Source organism: Notolepis coatsorum (genome assembly GCF_963971535.1).
Source record: "Notolepis coatsorum genome assembly, chromosome: 1".
Taxonomy (NCBI): domain Eukaryota; kingdom Metazoa; phylum Chordata; class Actinopteri; order Aulopiformes; family Paralepididae; genus Notolepis; species Notolepis coatsorum.
This window is the reverse complement of record NC_140165.1, coordinates 205,166,849-205,187,924: the sequence shown is the minus strand read 5'-3', so window position 1 is coordinate 205,187,924 and position 21,076 is coordinate 205,166,849. Positions and strand designations below refer to the sequence as shown.

The 21,076-nt window shown below is 41.1% G+C and overlaps 1 protein-coding gene across 1 annotated transcript in view; it reads left to right on the top strand.

Moving 5' to 3' along the window:
• The window catches only part of mpzl3 (myelin protein zero-like 3), a 46,702-nt gene that overhangs the window by 4,989 nt on the left and 20,637 nt on the right, over positions 1-21,076 (top strand). Inside the window, exon 2 of the mRNA XM_084331771.1 lies at positions 6,492-6,655. Within this exon, the coding sequence (XP_084187897.1) occupies positions 6,492-6,655 (164 nt within the window). The remainder of the gene's footprint in view (positions 1-6,491; positions 6,656-21,076) is intronic.

Genomic DNA, 21,076 nt, shown 5'->3' with positions numbered 1-21,076 from the left:
ACTTTTATTTTGAAGCCCACCGACCGGACCGGAAGTATTGTTGCGATTATCAGGTACTTTGGGTACCAGAAAAGTCACGTGAAACACTGCAGACCACTGATTGGTCAGAATAGAGACGCGTCTCTAGGATTTCATAAGCATTATGTTTGCAGCAGGCACAAGTGCAATAAACAAAGGATACAGTCACTGTGTATTCTGCCTCATTTATTGATTAAACAAAACCGACATCAACACAATTTGCCACCGAGCGGAGAGTTTAGTCTCGCAAAAAGATCGCTGACTTGTTAAGGCTTGTTGTTAGGTTAGGTGCTAATGTTGTGCTAGCGTTTTAGCAATGCTATCGTACATAGCGTGATCAATATAACTCGCTATTGATTGTTTGTATGAGTAACGTTAATGCTAGTAGAATAGACACAACGTGAGGTAATCACCATCCATTTTAAACCGGTTATTACCTAATGCTAACGTTAGCAAATAGACGCGACTGGTAACGTTACAGCTAACGTTAACGCTTGTAGAATAGACACAATGAGAGGTAACGTTAGCGTTAGCAGAATAGACACAACGAGGGTCTCGTTAATGTTGTTATTGATTGATTGATTGAAAACTGTGTTTACTCTGTTTGTATGAGTAACGTTAAACCTGTGCTGTGCTCTGTAGTAAAGCCTCCCAACACGGACAGTGACTGACAAGGGGCACTGGGTCCGCCTCATTAAAACAAACGCGCAAATAGCAATTAATCGCGCCCGTCAAAATCATTGCATTCATTTTAATTATCGCGGCAATTAATCGATTTATTGCTTATCGCGGCAGGCCTAGCGAGTACAGATTATAGCCTCTCGTCTTTTTTTTCTCCGCCGCGAGATCGTTAAAAAACTACAAGTCCCACATTGCACTCAAGTCAACGGTCCAATCACAGTAGAGTGACGTGACTGGTTTCATGAGAAAGAAAGCAAATGACCAATCGGAAGCTCTCATTTGGCTTGTTTACTTCCTGAAACGCCACCATTGCGATATGCGGGCAGTCTGCTCTAGTCTATATCGGACCTCCATGAGCTACCGTTACTGTTTAAACAATGACCCAGTCAACTATTCACTTTTAGTTTAATACATGACGAGGCATTGTCTAACGGTATCTAGCTGGCTAGCTACTGATAGCTGCTGATATCAACAAATGCTCCAGCAATAGTCGACTCGAGTGCATAATACCTCCGTTCCCTCGTTAGCTAGCTCACGTTAGCTAGCTCACATTAGATCTCTGTCCCAGTAAACTAAATTGTCTTAACGTTATCTACCGGGCTAGCAGTAACTACAGATAGCTCCTGATATCAATGTCTTATAACATTGATTGAATGCGTATTCTAGCTGAGGGCATGTTGAATGTGATTTGACAAAAGAAACGTAACGTTATACCAATAGGGTCCAGCTGCATCGCCGGAGAATCCTTGCATGCTGAATGTAGGGTCTAGCTGAATATAGGGTCTAGCTGCAGGGCCGGAGAATCCTTGCTGGAGCTGGAGGCTACTCAAGTATACACACAGACCAGCGTTTCCGTTAGAACATATTCGTGCCGGTCTGGGTGTCCTGCAAGATTTCTATCCCCGGACATATTCGAGAAATTCCGGTCAGCCTGGTTTTCCTTTTTACCGGCTGAATGCCACCATCGGCGCCAATGTTAACGTTAATATCGCCTAATCTATGTTTTAAATTATGGCTATGTGTCTTAATCTGCCCATCGCATTATCCAGTCAGTGCTGTCAAGGCTGTTTATCGCTCCGTTTCAGAGCAGTTAGAAAAGCCCCCGTTTTCAGATAAAAAACAGCTCATTCTGGAGCATTCTATGAAAATCGTCTTTTAGTGGAATATTCCACAACGTTGATATTCGTCTGCCTTTTTATGAATCGTTTTCAAATAAACGCTAGATGATCAATATTATACGTGCACGCAAGCACATTACGGCCGCGCGCGGATAATCGCCCCGTTGATTTCCTCTCGGACTTTTACAGTGAAACCGAAAGAAGACATTTCACAAAACAGCTTATAACTTCATCAAACTTACTCTTGATTATCCTAACACTGATAACATAGAGTCCTTACCTGACATCAGATGGTATCCAACTGGTATATTCCAATTCCTGATCACCATTCGAAAAAATCGATACGTGTATGGATCCAACGCGATACTGTAGAACTCCATGATCAGCGGGGATCTGAGGTTCCAGAATTAACTGTGGTAACCCTGGCTGGATCAGTGAACTGGAAAATGTGGATATAATGTCGCACCTCAGCCAGGAGAATTAAACTTTCCACTCGGGCCTGAACGCTCGACATTTCTGTTTCTGTTTTCTTTCACCACGGCATCAGCGGTCTCTGTGACTTCAAGTTCAGAAGACTCATCTTCGTTGTCATTATTATTAGACCTGCTTGTGCTTGGTTTCATGAAATATTTGTTAAGCTTAGCTTGTTTTGGCCATCTCTCTCTCTCGCTCGTATACCTGTTTGTCGTTATGGTGGCCAGACAGGCTCAAAAAAAGAACGAAAAAAAGATTCACATCCGAGCGGCGCCATCCGCGCTTTATCAGAGTGAAGCAACATGTAATGATTGTTTCGTTCATCGCATAGGCTATTTAATTTTAGCCTATTTTAATACAATTCAAATAATAAAATTGTTGTGCCTAGAGAAATTATTTTCACCGGACATTATGACCGGAGAGATTTAAATTTTCGGACTTCAACATATTTTGCCGGTCAATTACCGGTAATTACCGGCTAACGGAAACGCTGACACAGACAGTGGAGCTGTTTGCCGATAGCGAGCATTTTGACTTATTTTGGTGGCGATGTCTCGCAGATAATACAACTACAAGTATGATTATATAATATATATTTTATTTAAAATTTTTTTTTATATAAAATATATATATATATTTTTTAATCAAAAAAAAATTTGGCAGGTAAGAAATATGCTTGGCGGGTAGATTCTTCCCATCTACCCGCCACTGGCCGGTGAGTCAAAAAGTTAATTTCGCTCCCTGAGTGGGACCCTGTATGAGATTGCAACGCCTCAATACCGCCTCCTGGTGGATGGTCGGGCGAGTTACACTCTTGCCAAAACCGGAAGTGGTGATCGGTGCGTCGAGGAAATCCCTCCGGCTGTCGCATCTTGTTACGTGGATCCAGACAAACACTATACTGCATTTGGATCGCTTTCTAAACGTAATAATCGATATGATTTCGGCGTTTATTGCGCCATACAAACCGGAAATGGATGTAGGAGATCGACGTCAAATAATTGGGATCTTTTTCCTCCAGTCTCATCGGCGAACGGTAAGAGGACAGTAACGTTATTTTCAGCCCGATTGTTCATTAATTTCACTGCAAACCATCTGATCAACCCATACTAAATAAAGCCGTTACTGACTATCAAGGAATTATAAACGACCCCCCCCCCCCATTTCCTTCACGCATGATGAAGCATAATGTATACTAGGGATGCCCCGATCACGTTTTTTGCCACCGATCACCGATCGTCGTGAGCCATATCGGCCGATACCGATCCGATACCGATAATTTTTTATTAAAAAAAAATTTAAAATTGTTTTATATATATATTTTTTTTTATAAAATATATATATTATATAATTAGACTTGTACTTGTATTATCTGCGAGACATCGCCACCACGCAACAAGTCAAAATGCTCGCTATCTGCAAACAGCTCCACTGTCTGTGTGTACTAGTAGCCTCCAGCTACGGCCAGGATTCTCCAGCTCTGCAGCTGGACCCTCCGGCGCTGCAGCTGGACCCTAGTATTGGTATAACGTTAAATCACATTCAGCAAGTCCTCAGCTCGAATACGCATCGAGTCAATGTTATAAGACATTGATATCAGGAGCTATCTGTAGCTACTGCTAGCCGGATATATAACGTTAAGACGCCGCCTCAGTGAACTATTTAGTTGAATGGGACATTTCGTTTTGAACAGTGAACTAACGTCAGCTAACGCGAGCTAACGGAGGTATCAACATGCACTACAAGACTTGCTGGAGCATTTGTTGATATCGGGAGCTATCAGTAGCTAGCCGGCTAAATACCGTTAGACAATGCATACTAAAAGTGAATAGTTGACTGGGTCATTTTGTTTAAACAGTAACGATAGCTAGGTAGCTAACGTTTGCTCAGGTTGAATGCACTATAGACTGAGCAGAGGAGCCTCCTCCTCTGTGTTTACAAACTACACGGGTGCGGGCAGGGCTAGGGAGGAGGAGCAGCGGCAGTTTGCAGGTCCTGTGTGTCTGAGACAGACAGCGAGTGAGATCTCCGCTTGATCGGTTTCCGCGATCGGCGAATATGACTCATTATCGGAATTCACTGATCGCATATTTATACTGATTATCGGCCGATAACGATCGGTGGCTGATCGATCGGGGCATCCCTAATGTATACCGATCATATACATTTGAATTTTTTAATATAGCGTGTATAGGAAAGAAATGCCAATCGATAATCTATCATATGCGTCAGGGCCTATAACTCTAGTTTTTGGAATTACAGCAGAAAAGCTTAAAAACACTTATATTCTAGACGGTATTAACACAACAATGTATGAATGAAAAAATATAACGTTCCCACATCCTGAACGATGAATGAATGAATGCAGGAATGAACGATAGATAATCGATGTTGAATGGGCCATAGTAATGTCAATATAGCAATACAATTTAAAAAGTTATAGCCCTGCAAAGAAGGTAAACATCTCCATAGGCTTTCAACGGTGGCAGACTGGGTATATTGATGGATATAACCCATGGCGCCCAATGTGTTAATGTTGAGGCTAATGGACCTATCTCAAGCCCTCTCCTCTTTTCTTGATTCTCCAATCACAACTGTTGCTTCACTTGGTGGGGTAGTGACCTTTTTGATTGCAGGACCAAGAAAAGAGGGCGGGCTTGAGATAGGTCAATTCTCTCTGCATCAGACAATAGATAGACTCACACTTGGGTTCAATGGTATGCATTCGCTCATTCACTGTGAATTGTAAACATCAACATAGTTCTATTCGGTAGGGATGCACCGATATTGATATCAGATATCGGCCCCGTTATGACTAAAATAGCTGGATCGGGTATTGAAAATTCGGATTTTAAATATATTAATTAATAAATAACAATTCAGTACATTTACATCTGTTCATTTGTTACCTTTTGTTTCACTAAGTTAGGAAAGTAATGTTTTAAGTCAGGCCTGATGTTGCCTTGCACAAAAGAATTATCCCAGTATCTTCCACACAGTGAGGCATACAGTTTATTAATTGAACAATGGGTATCGGATCTGTACTCGCTATCAGCCGATACCCAAAGCCCAGGTATCGGTATCGGAACTGAAAAAGTTGGATCGGTGCATCCCTACTATTCGGTGTGTCAAACCTGAATTTGGAGAGGGATTTGCAGGATGTCTATCACTGCAGCATGGTCTGATTTTGCTGGCTTTGTTTATAATTAGTGATCTACTCTGAAATCCTATTATCTGAGCTTTTGATACAAGGCCTGACGATATGGAACAGTGTCGCATGATGTTGAGGCTGTAAGAAGTTTGCTTAGGCTCCATAATAGATGTTGCTTATAGACATAAACTGAACTATATTTTGAGTTGTGATGGGCTTAGACTGTTTTCCATCTACATGTCAAACTCTTTAAGGACACAATGTCAATATAGCCTACCCAAAGTTTAGGTCGATAAACTAAATAGCCTACGTCATGGATTGTGCCTTAATTTCCTGAGAGAGAATTTTGCCTGAAGAATAAACATTGTGCAGTAAGCAGCTGCAACAAGATGACGCTAGTATTTAAACCTAGAAATACAAGAGATTAACCTTTATCAGGCTAATCTCAACCTATTCAGTTGAGATTAGCCAGATACATTTATATTTGAATTGAGAGACCGCTTGGAATTGAATTCTTGTTTATGAGTATCTAGGGTGAGCTCATTGTTTGGGATTCCTGTGCTTAGGACGCTACCACGACCATACTCGCTGATTGCTCGGAGCGAGTGAAGATGTAACAATAAAACACAGCTAGAGAGACTCAGGAGCATAGTAACTGCTACTCCATCTCCCCTGTAAAAAATGGCCTTGACAGACAGAGATGTAGCAAGCCAGCCAAATACAGAAAGGCAAGTTGACACGGGTGTTCTGCTAGTGTCCTTCAGTTCACCATCTACCTAGAAAAATGTGCCTTTGAGTTCAATGCTGACCATTACCTCTACCACTTTGAAGTCTGGACCTGTTCAGGACTTGGCACACAGGATAAACACATTTGTCAATGATGGTTCTGTTTACAAATTGATAATACAATGTTTTAATGTTGTTCTTTCTCTCTTTCTCTCTCTCCCACTATTCACCCCTCTCCTCTATTGCTCCATCCTGTATCCACCCACGTTCTCTATCACTTCTCCCTCTCATTTCCTTCCATTGTCTGCCCCCCCCACATCCAGTGTGTCCAGTCTGCTCCATCACAGTGAGTTCTCCAGCTGAGCTCCACGCCTCAGACGGAGACTCCGTCACCTTGTCCTGTACTTTCACCTCCACCAGTAGGCCCACCAGCAAGATGTCTGTAGACTGGGCCTACAGGCCGCAGAGTGGAGGCCCACCACAGACTGTGAGTATAGACAGCCAGCCTATTAGAGGTTGCAACTTTACAGGTACTAGACTAAAGACCAGACATGGTAGATGGACCTTGAACCTTTTTTATATAGCGCTTTTATCCAAAGCGATTTACAATTTGTTACTCACATTTTACCCTTCACTCACACATTCACACACTGACGGCAGAGGCAACCATACCAGGTGTCAACCTGCTCATCGCGAGCAATTAGGGGTTAAGTGTCTTGCTCAAGTACACATCGACACGCTGTCTGGGAGGAGCGGGAATCGAACGGGGAACCTCCGGATTGCCAGACGACTGCTCTACCTCCCGAGCCACTGTTGCCCCTATACTAGGTACTAGACAGAAGACCAGACATGGTAGATACAAGTAGAACTCTACTAGGTACTAGACATAAGACCAGACATGGTAGATACAAGTAGAACTCTACAGGTACTAGACATAAGACCAGACATGGTAGATACAAGTAGAACTCTACAGGTACTAGACATAAGACCAGACATGGTAGATGCAAGTAGAACTCTACAGGTACTAGACAGAAGACCAGACATGGTAGATGCAAGTAGAACTCTACAGGTACTAGACAGAAGACCAGACATGGTAGATGCAAGTAGAACTCTACAGGTACTAGACATAAGACCAGACATGGTAGATGCAAGTAGAACTCTACAGGTACTAGACATAAGACCAGACATGGTAGATGCAAGTAGAACTCTACAGGTACTAGACATAAGACCAGACATGGTAGATGCAAGTAGAACTCTACAGGTACTAGACAGAAGACCAGACATGGTAGATGCAAGTAGAACTCTACAGGTACTAGACATAAGACCAGACATGATGGATATAAGTAGAACTCTACAGGTACTAGACATAAGACCAGACATGATGGATATAAGTAGAACTCTACAGGTACTAGACATAAGACCAGACATGGTAGATACAAGTAGAACTCTACAGGTACTAGACATAATACCAGACATGGTAGATGCAAGTAGAACTCTACAGGTACTAGACATAAGACCAGACATGGTAGATACAAGTAGAACTCTACAGGTACTAGACAGAAGACCAGACATGGTAGATACAAGTAGAACTCTACAGGTACTAGACAGAAGACCAGACATGGTAGATACAAGTAGAACTCTACAGGTACTAGACATAAGACCAGACATGGTAGATATAAGTAGAACTCTACAGGTACTAGACAGAAGACCAGACATAGATGCAAGTAGAACTCTACAGGTACTAGACAGAAGACCAGACATGGTAGATACAAGTAGAACTCTACAGGTACTAGACAGAAGACCAGACATGGATGCAAGTAGAACTCTACAGGTACTAGACAGAAGACCAGACATGGATGCAAGTAGAACTCTACAGGTACTAGACAGAAGACCAGACATGGTAGATGGCATAGGTGAGCCGTCAGGCCAGCAAAGACTTCTCTGCTGTCAGAATCTGAAAATTATATTCTTTATAATTGAATATAGCCTATATTTTCATGAATGTTATATGTATTTTACAAAGATCGTTCACACAGTCTATTAACATAATTGCATTGCTCTATGTGCTTTATACATTTGAGCCTTTATCCAATCAGATTTTCCACCTGTGCTGTCTCTGTAAAAACAATTCAGGATTTCGAATGAATCCCCTCTGCTGCAAAGTTTCATGGGGAGATGTAATGGTTTGTCGTATTCGTCAACCAATCGGATGTTGATGTTGGGGTGTAGTCTTTGGCATGCTAGAGCCTTCTAGCTGGACAAGTCTCCTACGTCATGCAGCATCTTCCTGGAGAGGAAACTCGACTTGTGCTATCAGAGGGCCAGCTACTCTACCTTACCATCACACTCTACTTGCTTGACTGTGCTTACTCTTGATTTCATCACCGCCCACCCTATAACCCCCCCCCCTCCTACTTATGCCGTATTTCTCAGTATAATGCACAAATTGTGGAACTATTCCTCTGTAGTTCAACTATGTACAGTTGTGGAACTATTCCTCAGCGTAATGTGTATAGTTGTTCGAACTATTCCTTGTATAATGTGTACAGTTGTTAGAACTATTCCTCAGTGTGTAATGTGTACAGTTGTGGAACTATTCATCAGTGTAATGTGTACAGTTGTTAGAACTATTCCTCAGTGTAATGTGTACAGTTGTGGAACTATTCCTCAGTGTAATGTGTACAGTTGTGGAACTATTCATCAGTGTAATGTGTACAGTTGTTAGAACTATTCCTCAGTGTAATGTGTACAGTTGTGGAACTATTCATCAGTGTAATGTGTACAGTTGTTAGAACTATTCCTCAGTGTAATGTGCACAGTTGTGGAACTATTCCTCAGTGTAATGTGTACAAGTTGTGGAACTATTCCTCAGTGTAATGTGTACATGTTGTGGAACTATTCCTCAGTGGAATGTGTACAAGTTGTGGAACTATTCCTCAGTGGAATGTGCATAGTTGCGTAACTATTCCCCAGGAGAGTGACAAGCTGAAGCAAAGTCACCGTGCCTCCTGTTTTGATGTGGAGGTGGTACTACTAACTACAAAGAGTTGCTTTCTCAGCATCATTCCCATCACTCTCATGTCCAGAATTTATCCGCCTGCCCTTTCTCCCCCTCACCACTGCACACCCACAAACCTCCTGCGTTTGCATTGTTTTTCACCCCATCCCCTGGAAACCATGATGGGGCAACGACAACCCCAGGCGGTTAGCGCTCTTGACTCCTCTTTCCATTCCGGCGGTCTGGCGGTCATGTCGTAAATGTACATAGACGTATATCCCCCTGACCCATAATTGTTCTCAGTCCTCCAACCCCATACGCCCGGGGTCCAGTTTCATGGGTCAGTGCTCAGGATGGACCACCACTGCCGCCGCATTTATGCAATTCCATTTGGATAACAGGGGACCATAAAGCGTGGTTGTACATAATTCCATTTGGACTGCGGAAATCCATAGAGTGTGGTTGTTTTAACCGTATTTGCCGTTGTTTCCTATAGGAGCACTCAGTGATAAGTGAAGGCTAATGTTTTGTGGCTCCACTGATATGGACTGCTGTTGGTTTAGTCATTAAGATGTAGTAGTTAGGCCCTGTGTGAGATGGAGGAGGAAAGATGTGTGTATAGAGACTATGGGAGATGATGCTTGTGTGTGTAGAGAGAGACTATGGAGATGATGCTTGTGTGTAGAGAATATTGGAGATGATGCTTGTGTTTAGAGAGAGACTATGGGAGATGATGCTTGTTACATGTGTGTAGAGAGACTGGGAGATGATGCTTGTGTGTAGAGAGAGAATATGGGAGGTGATGCTTGTGTGTAGAGAGAGAATATGGGAGATGATGCTTGTGTGTAGAGAGAATATGGGAGGTGATGCTTGTGTGTAGAAAGAATATGGGAGATGATGCTTGTGTGTAGAGGGAGAATATGGGAGGTGATGCTTGCTTGTGTTGTGTGTGTGTGTGTATCACGATACAATTTTTCACATCACTCGATATAGATAATTATCTCTATATACATGGATACACAATAATTTCTGTCAAGTTTAAAGGATATTTTTGCTGCTGAAGAAACCAGAAGATTAATTGTGGTTCAGAATATTCTTTATTGTCAGAACTGGGCCTACTTGACAAACCACAAATCTGAGGTAGAACATGAACACGAACTGTATAACAATAACACTTTTATAACTGGCATTAACACTTTTTTTTTTTTTTTTTACTTTTATTTTGTGTCATAATGAACATCACATTGCATTAATCTTACAGTATAATATACTTGATTCACATAGTCAATGACATTTGTTACTCAGGCTCTTCCCTCTTATTCAATTTGTTTTCAAAGTATTCAGCGTAATCAAAATAAACTGTATAATCCGAGTACGCCTCATAAACAACCCAGGGGGGAGGGATTTTTTAATTTTTTTTTGTAGGATAAGAAACGAAAAAATAAATAGAAAAATAAATTTAGCAAAATAAAAAAATAAAAGAGAGGGCGTCAGGAGGGTCAGACTCATGCTAGTGTATCTCCAGGTACAAGGTTACAAGTGACCATCTCTGCATACACATATCTTTTTTCAGTTGCAATTGTGCAGTCATTTCTTCCATTGTATACATCTGTCTCTTGGTCCATTCATGTTTGATTGTCGGTGGTTGATTTTGTAGCCATGCCATAGTTATCATTTTCCTTGCTATTAACAGTATCACTCTCAAGATGTATAACGTATCTCCATAGTATGTGCCTTTCGGTATACATCCCAAGATATAGTACGATGGATTCAGAGGTAAGTCAAGATCTAGAATGGTTTTAATCTCATTTTTGATATTCACCCAAAATGTCTGCACCCTTGAACAGTCCCAGAAAATATGTGTATGATCTCCGATCATTCCACATCCTCTCCAACATAGTGGTGAGGACCCACCAGCAAATCCGGAGAGAACTTGAGGAGTCCTAAAGTACCTGACCTTGACCTTCCAGTCAAACTCCTTCCACATTGGGCTATTTGTGATTTTATGATTGCTTGAATGGCTGTCCTCCCATTCTTCATTTTCTATGATCACATTAGCTTCCAACTCCCATTTTTCTTTAATATAGGTGGTGTCTCCTGGATCGTCTAGTTGTAACATGTTGTAAATATTGGATATCTGCTTTCTTTCCATCAAGTTTTTTTCTATTGTGTTAATAAAGTACCGCTCCACATTTGTTGGTGGTCTCTTAATTGCTTCCCACTCACTGTGAGTCATTACATAGTGTCCTATTTGAAAGTATCTAAACATGTCTTTCGAAGGTAGATCAAAACATTGCTGTAGCTGTGCAAACGATTTAAAACGATCTCCTTCCATTAATTGATTGATAGTAACTAGGCCCAAATCCGCCCATTTATTAAAACCCCCATCCTCCATAGCTGGCCGGAATTCTGTATTGTCTGCTATTGGCATGGCCCTAGATATTGATGGTGGACCTCCCCCCTTTTTCCTTACACTTTCCCATACCTTTAATGTATTTGTAATCCATTTGTTAACCAATCTTAATTTTTTTCCAGTATGCTTTCCCCAGGAAAATTATGGATCTGAGAGGGGTCTTTGGAATTGAGTTTTGCTCAATCTGTACCCATCTGGAATCTAGGTCCTTTTGTATCCAATGCACAAGTATGCATAATTGAGCTGCCCAGTAGTAGTTTCTTAGGTTTGGCAGACCAAGACCACCCTTGTTCTTTGGCAAACATAGTGTTTTAAGCCTTACTCTAGGTTTTTTCCTCTGCCAGATAAATTTGGATAAGAGTTTATCTAACCTTTTAAAGGTAGTGGCAGGTATTGGTATAGGTAGAGACTGGAAGAGAAAAATAAGTCTAGGTAGCACATTCATTCGAATTGATTCTATTCTTCCCACTAGGGAGAGAGGTAAAATGTCCCATCTGGCCATGTCTGATTTGATTTGTACAATCAACTTTTCGTAGTTTGCTTGATATAACTGATTGCTGCTGGGAGTCAAAATGATTCCTAAATACCTGAATCCGTCTCTAGCCCAATGGAAGGGTGCTATACTATTCAGATGTGTTGGCCATGTTCCCACTATCATCATGGCTTCTGATTTGGTCTCATTTATCTTATAACCTGACAGTTCGCCGTAATTTCTTAAATCCATCATTATGTTTGGAATTGATTCTAAAGGGTTTTTGATATAAAGTAAAATGTCATCAGCAAATAGCGAGATCTTGTGTGTAATGCCTTTTTGGTCATCTATTCCCTGTATCTGAGGGTTTGATCTAATCATCTCCGCTAGTGGCTCTATGCCAATTGCGAATAGTAACGGAGACAAAACGTCTCCTTGGCGTGTCCCTCTCTGTATCTCAAAGAAGTGAGAGCAGTGACCATTCACCCTTACTCTAGACTTAGGATTTTTATATAAACATTTTATCCACTCTATAAATGTGTTTATTGAATCCCATACCTTTCAAGGTACAGCCAATCAACTCTATCAAATGCCTTCTCGGCATCTAAGCCGAGAAGCATTGATGGTTCTTTTCGAGATCCAGCCACTGTTTGCAGATTTAAAGTTCTTCTGATGTTGTTAGCACCCTGTCGACCAGTGATAAAGCCAGTCTGGTCTGGGTGTATCAGTTTTATTATATGTTTCTGTATTCTTTTTTTAAGTATAGATAAGATGTCAATATCTTGAAATCGTTGCAAAGGAGACTTATGGGCCTATAGGAACTAGATCTTGTGGGGTCTTTACCTTCTTTATGTATTACCGAGACAATAGCTTCTGACCAGCTTCCTGGTGGATCACTTTCAGATAGGGCATAGTTATAAACTACACTTAATACTGGTGTTAACTGTTCGGTGAAGTGTTTATAAAATTCATTTGAAAACCCATCTGTACCTGGTGATTTATTGTTCTTAAGCATCTGAATAGTTTCCCCTATCTCCTTCTCCGTAATAGGGGAGGTTAGCTCATCCGCCTCATCTGGGGATAGTTTAGAAAGTTTAAGGTTATCTAAGAAGTTGTTGATTTTTTCTTTCTTGTTTTCCAATTGCTGTGCTTTGTAGAGGTCGGTATAGTAATCTGCAAAGGCATTAGCAATTTCTTGTGTTTGCATTACTTCCATGTGTGTGCTGGGGTGTTTAATCTTTGGAACTATCCGACTTGACTGTATTTTGTGGAGCTGGAATGACAGTAGCTTGCTTGCCCTATTTCCCATCTCATAGTAATTCCTACCAGCAAATCTAAGGGCTCCTTCCGCTTTGTATGTCAACAGGTCATCTAGTTTTTGTCTGCAGGTTAGTAGAGCTTTTAAATCTTCCTCATCTCTGTTCAGTTTGTGTTTCCTTTCTAGTATTTTTAACTCATTTTCTAGGTTCTGCTGTTTTTCATTTCGCTGTTTCTTTAGTGCACTTGAAATTGAGATAATTTTACCTCTCATTACAGCCTTTACCGCGTCCCATAAAATTGATGGTGAGACATCCCCCTTATTGTTGAGATAAAAATAACTCTTCAGTTCTTCACTTATCCTTTCCCGTGTGTGAGAGTCAGACAGCATGGATACATTGAGCCTCCAATATTTAAAGATCTTATTGGTACTGAGGTTAAGTTGAAGAGTTAGAGGTCCATGATCTGAGATGGTCGCTGGTTCAATGATACATGATTCAACTTTGTCAATATCTTGCTTGGAAATACAGAAGTAATCTATCCGAGAGTAGCTACCATGGACCCCAGACCTAAAGGTAAAGTCTTTCTGCCTAGGATGGTGGAAACGCCATGCATCTATAAGTCTAAATTAGGGATGCCCCGATCACGTTTTTTGCCACCGATACCGATCACCGATCGTCGTGATCCATATCGGCCGATACCGATCCGATACCGATTGTTTTTGATTAAAAAGAAATTAAAAATTATTTTATATAAATTTTTTTTTAAATTTTTTTTATAAAATATATATATTATATAATTAGACTTGTACTTGTATTATCTGCGACTGCGAGACATCGCCACCACGCAACAAGTCAAAATGCTCACTATCTGCAAACAGCTCCACTGTCTGTGTGTACTCTAGTAGCCCAGCTCAAAAGGTTTCTCCGGCGCTGCAGCGGGACCCCATTGGTAACGTTAAGTGCTTTGGTCGTTTCACATTCAGCAAGCCCTCAGCTCGAATACGCATTAAATCAATGTTATAAGACATTGATATCAAGAGCTATCTGTAGCTACTGCTAGCCGGCTAGATGACGTTAAGACAGAACTTTAGTTCAATGGGACATTTCGTTTTGAACAGTAAACGAACGTCAGCTAACGCAAGCTAACTGAGGTATGAACATGAACTACTAGACTTTCTGGATCATTTGTTGATATCAGGACTATCGGTAGCTAGCCGGCTAAATACCGTTAGACAATGCCTACTAAACGTGAATAGTTGACTGGGTAATTTTGTTTAAACAGTAACGATAGCTAGGTAGCTAACGTTAGCGCAGGTCGAATGCAGTGCACTACAGACTCGAGCAGAGGAGCCGCACCTCTTTGTTTACAAACTACACGGGTGCGGGCAGGGCTAGGGAGGAGGAGCAGCGGCAGTTTGCAGGTCGTGTGTGTCTGAGACAGACAGCGAGTGAGAGCTTCGCTTGATCGGTTTCCGCTATCGGCGAATATGACTAATTATCGGAATTCACAGATTGCATATTTATACTGAGTATCGGCCGATAACGATCGGTGGCCGATCGATCGGGGCATCCCTAGTCTAAATTCTTTTATCATTGCATTCAGTGATCTAGATTTTTTTGAAATGGGTCCACAATCTACAGGAAGTTTGTCTACTTTTGGATTTAGTACACAGTTGAAATCACCGGCCATAAGGATAATTCCTTTGGCGTTACCAGCCAAAAGTGAGGCTATACCTTTAAAGAAATTGGGGCAGTCTTCATTTGGTGCATATATATTTAGAAAGGTTATGATTGATCCTCCTATTGACCCCAGGACCATAACATATCTGCCCTGGTCATCTGCAATTTCCTTTTCTTTGGTGAAGTATACTGATTTGTTAACTAGAATAGCCACTCCTCTCTTTTTCCCTGTTTGACAGGACGCACTATACACCTGGCCCACCCATTCTCTCTTCAGTTTCTGGTGTTCGTTCATTGATAAGTGCGTTTCTTGAATGAATGCTATAGAGCACTGCATTTTCTTAAGTTGTCCAAAAAGTTTTTTCCTCTTTATTGGGTTGTTAAGACCATTTATATTGTAACTAATACATTTAAGGCTTGTCATATTGTCATTGTATTTCGTATGTACAACATAGATCTATCTTCCATAGTATATGAGCTTGAGGCATTTGTCAAAGAGTATACAACATAAAAAACAAAACAAAATGGTCCCCTATTCACTTGTAAGGGAAAACCTAGGGCTTCCAATTTTCCAGTAAGCTGTCTTACATAAATCACAAATGAAATAATCTCCCGATGTTCTAGAGAGGTGAAGCATATTGCACTAAGTGCAGTGAAGCTAACCACGAACGTATAGGGTTAACCTTTGCCTGATAACACAGGCTAAGTGTGATCCGTCTATGGCTCAGTCTCTGGCCTTAGAACCACATATAAACTAAAGTAGATTTGATATATTTTACATTTTCCCAACAGGTCATTTATACTCTGGGTAAAGAATAATCATATTAGTCAGCAGCATGTCCATTATTTCTTGTGTTTTACACTTATTGTAAACATTTCGTTAGTCTACTATATCTAACTGGTTTACTCATCTTTATCGTCCATGAATGATCTTAGGTCTGCGGCAGATAGTGACGTCATGGCTCCTTTCGTTCGCTGCTCTCGCCCTCTTCTTTGTATTCTCCACCTCTCCCTTGTCAGTTCTCTTTGTAGCTTCTCTCTTTCGTCAATTTGGACATGAATTCTCAGTTCTTTCAGTGTGGGAATTGCATCCACCAGAGAGTCAAACACCTTCGTTCCCGATTCTGTTGTCATCCTGAGTCGTGCCGGGTATGGGCAATTAGCGCGTATCCCTTTTTCCTTCAGCTGTTTGATGACGTGACGTACCTGTCCCCTCTTCTTTTGCAGGTCTGGGGAGTAATCGTGATCAAAATAGATCCTTTTCCCTTGAAATGTGACTGGTTGTCCCCATGCAAGCTGTAATACCTGTTCTTTGATATTGAAATCTAGAAAGCGCACAATGATAGAGTGCGGGGTGGCGCTAGAATCTCTCGGTTTGGCCATCAGTGATCTGTGCGCTCTTTCTATCTTAATCTCAGACTCAAGTTCAGGTGTTATTTTCAGGGATGTTATCAATAGCTGCTTCACAAACTCTTTAGTATCCTTGTCCTCGCTACCTTCAGGGACTTGGTAGATCTGGATATTGTTGCGTCTGAGTCTATTTTGCAAGTCTTCACAAGTTGCCGTCATTTCTGCATCTCTTCTTACAAGGTATTTGAGCGCCCTCTGGTGTCTCATTCCACTATCATCCAGTTTCGTGATTTCCGTTTCAATGCCGTAATTCTACCTTCTGTTTTGTCAATCCATTCAGTTACTTGCGACATCGATGTTTCAAGTTTGCTCACTGAAGACTGAGTGGCATTGTGTGCTTCTTTATTCTCTCTCCTTAGAGCTTTTAATTCTTTTAGAATCGCGGATTCCTCTCTCTCTGTTTCCTCGTCGGTGTCGGAAGAGCTGGTTTGACAAGCCTGTTCATCTGTGACTTCTTTCTCATTTCCAGAGTCTGTTTTGGTATTTCTTTTAGCATTTCGTTTCTTCGGGCTCATCCTTAGACTTCTTACCGTCTCACTTGTTAAATGTTGCTGACAATATCCGTTTGTTGGGTCGTTTATCTCGGGGGTTCTGAGGAGCAAGAGACTCAAGCTGCTACCTCGGACATCACACAACCGGAACCGGAAGCTCTCACACAACCGGAAGCTCTCACACAACCGGAAGCTCACTTTCATTGCCATAAACGAAGATTCTCATTTCTGGGCCTAAGTCGTTCAGTGCCAAAAAACGAGAATTCTTGTTTCTGGGTCGTTTCCCTTTTTTTCAATTTTAATACCCTATTCAATGGCAGGGAGCTGTATTTTGCATGTAAAAGGCATAATGGCCTCCAAAGGTGCAGTACCGGCCGCATCCTACCAGGCGGCGGTATCGAGCACAATTTGAAACTCTGTGTATTGGGCTGTGCGTCGATTATATAGGTCCTGGCGGACTTTTCTTTGTCGGACAAGTGTAGCGGTTATAACGCTCGGATTGAGAAGAAACAATTACTCCCGATCCGTGTTCTGTGGTGGATTATGTTGGCGAAACGATGGACATCAATACTTGGAATGGCGATCAGATAATTGGAATATTCTTTTCGGGGTACATCCTAGTCGATGTAAGGGCTATATGGTATCAATCTTGCGTTGCTCCAAGAATGTTTTCATTGCGATCCGAGCGTATGTGTGTAACGCTAGTCCATAACGTATTCCGTTGGTGACGATCAAAGCATCGAAAAATGACCCCCTTTCAACCCTTTCATGCATTCATGATGGAACATAATACCTATCATATGCATTTGATTTTTTTATTGTAGCGTGTGTAGGGACAAAACGCCAATGGATTTAGCAGGGCTGTACAGTGCGAGATATATGTCGCACGTGCTACAGCAACATCGGTCTGTGCGATGAATGGATTTACTTCAGTAGCACTGGTGCGATAGGCATTCGGTTCATATCGATACTCTTATTTTGAAAATCCTGTGGCAACTCATTTCCGCCCAAGTGCAGCTCCAGCCATAATAGCTATGGCTCCGGCAGCTAGTAACGTTCGGTTCATATTCTCCCTTCTATGTGTGCGTTTGAAAAGATCAGATGAAGTCAGACAAGTATATTGATAGTAAATGTACTGAGGGTGGACAGAACTTTATTTAACAGATTGCAGAATGGGTACAATTAGGGATGGGTACCTTCACATTTGAACCGGTACCCAACGGTACCTTTTTTCGGTACTTTAGTCTCAAGAAATTGTATTTACCTACCTCAGTCATGAAAAAAAATATCCAAACTTCAAATAACTACAATTTCGACAGTTTTCGGCTTGCCATTGCTCAGACTGCTTTGTTGTTGAATCAAGTCAAATCCTAGGTAAGCATATATTGTGCGTGTGAACGTTGACATGAAAATAAAAAAGTAAAAAAAAAAGTAATATTTTTTTTTTTGTATCTCACTTGATTCGATACTCGGTAGTACCGACGTGTTTCGGTTCGGTACCTCAAAAGTACCGAATTTGGTACCCATCCCTAGGTACAATACAGTACGGCTCAATACACACTTGTTAAGGGGATGCAGACCAGAGAAAGACTTTCATCTTGTTTACATCAGGTTCCCCATTTTCAATTCATAGTGTTGTGAGTACTTTTTTGCATCTTGACCAGAAGTAACTCAGTGTCAAATGACTATAGTATTGTATCCATAGCTATAATAATTGAATATAGTTATAGCTCTACAAACAAGGTGACGGACTCCAATAGTTTAATGGGTGGCCTCGCATAGCCGTCGCCCGGAAGAGGCGTGGCACAGAATGTGTTAACAATGAAAATAAATAAATAAATAAAATCTCAATTCTGGTATTAACACTTTGAGTGCCAGCAGGGGGTGCACGGGTTGGCTCTAGATTGCCAACGCTCTATTCAATGAGAGAGCGAGCACATTTGTGAACGCATAAACTATATGGCTATGTGTCTAATACGCCCGTCGCTTATCAATGACTTGTTTGCAGTCAACATTGTCGAAATGGATTGTTTTTTAATCGGTTCATTTCCGTTCTATACCATTTTGAAAAACGCTTGTTTTTTTAAACTTCCAAAAAAAAAGATTCTGCAGGAATCGCGCTTTACTGTAATACACAAAACACATTGTAATTTTTCGGCCTATTTATGAATCGTTTTCAAATGAACGCTAGATTATCAATAGTATATGTGTACTTATGCACGCTAGAGAAGCGGGCTGAACAATCGATTATCTTATTTCCTGATCAGCACACACACACTCACAGCCACACACACGGGACACGCTGATATATAGGTGAAAATAACTGATTATCCCAAGACTGGTAAAATAGATTCCTTACCTCAGATCAGATGTTCTCCAAAAAGATTATTCCAATTCCTGATCGCCATTCTAAATATCGATCGCGTTTATTGATCCAACACTGGGTACTGGAAATACCGATTCCACGCTGTTCTGAGGGTGGGCAATGAGTGGGATCGTCTCCGGTTACATGCCTGACAAGTAAAATGTGGAATCCGGACTATTTTTTTCCCATCCATTTCAATTCAGTCCAATCCAATGGGGTGCAATACCATCCGGAGAGACGATAGGGGCCGGTATTTTCCCTGTTCGAGCTCAGACAGATCCCTACTGGTAACGTGAGGCTAGATTGATGAAAAATGAATGGAAATCGATAATAAAAAAAATTACGATTAAATAACGAGATTTCTCATTCTTGGCAAAGTGTTAACACTTTGAATGCCCAGCAGGGGGCGCACATTTAGTGCTTGAATGCCCACATCCACACCAATGTTACCGTTAATATCGCCTAATCTATATTTTAATTTATGGCTATGTCTAATCTGCCCGTCGCATTATCAATGACTTATTTCCAGTCAACATTGTCGAAGCAGATTGTTTTTTTATCGGTTCATTTCCGTTTCATAGCATTTAGAAAAACCCTCGTTTTCACGGAGAAAAAATAGGATTCCATGATAATCGCCCCGTACTATAATATTCTAGAACGTTGTCATTTGTCTGCCTATTTATGAATCGTTTTCAAATAAACGCTAGATTATCGATAGTATATGTGTACGTGTGCATGCTGGTGCCGCGCGCTGAAAATCGATTCTCTCAGTTCCTGATCGCTCTTGGAGTCAAATAGCCATATCACATAATCACATAAAAGCTTATATCTCCATGAAAACTGGTCTGATTATCCTAAGACTGGTAACATAGATTCCTTACCTGAGAGAAGATGGTATCCAAATGGATTATTCCAATTCCTGATCGCCATTCGAAAAAATCGATCCTTTTATTGATCCCACGCGTATACTGTAAAAACACATAATCCCCGCTGCTCTGAGGGTCCAGAGTGAAGCTGATTGACGCCGGTTGCATGAGTGAGAAGTAAAATGTGGAGTCCGGTTTTTTTTTTCTCATTCATTTTCATTGAGTCCAATCCAAAAGGGTGAATTACCATCTGGGAGACGATAGGGGGCGCTTTTTTCACATTGGAGCGCCTGGGGTGGCTGATTTTCCAACGGTAGACTCGGTTTATGAAATATGAATTCAGATCGCTAATAAAAAATGAAAACGAATATTCTCGTGATGGGCATTCAACCCGCGGGGGGTAAACCCGAAAACTCGGGTTGGGCAATCAAAGTGTTAATAATGAAAAATAAATAATCTCAAGTCTGATTAGCACACATAGCCTACTATGTACAGATGGTTTCAAACTGTATTTTAAATTAGAAAGAAAACAAAATAAATGGAAGAGAAAAATAAATCTCAATTTGGTCAGTATTATCATTTGGACAAGCAAAGCTGTTACGAAGGATCAGATTAAACCGAATATATATATTTATTAATTGATATATATTGCATAATATTTGTATATCGTTTGATATCCCTTGTGTATTCCTTGTACATATACACGGAATATCCCTTTAACCTAGTACAGACCATAATATTTCGTTCTCCTATTGGACAGCGGTCCCTTAGGCGCCATTGCCATACCCCCAGGGTCTAGTTCAAAGTCACCGTCAAAGACATGCCTGGGCATGAACGGCTCTGCGCAAGGATACGAGACAGGAATAGGGCTGGTACTAGTTTGTTCACCTAACGTATAAATACGGCGCAGGTGAATACAGAAGTATGTTACCCAATAAGTTGAAGCCTCACCCA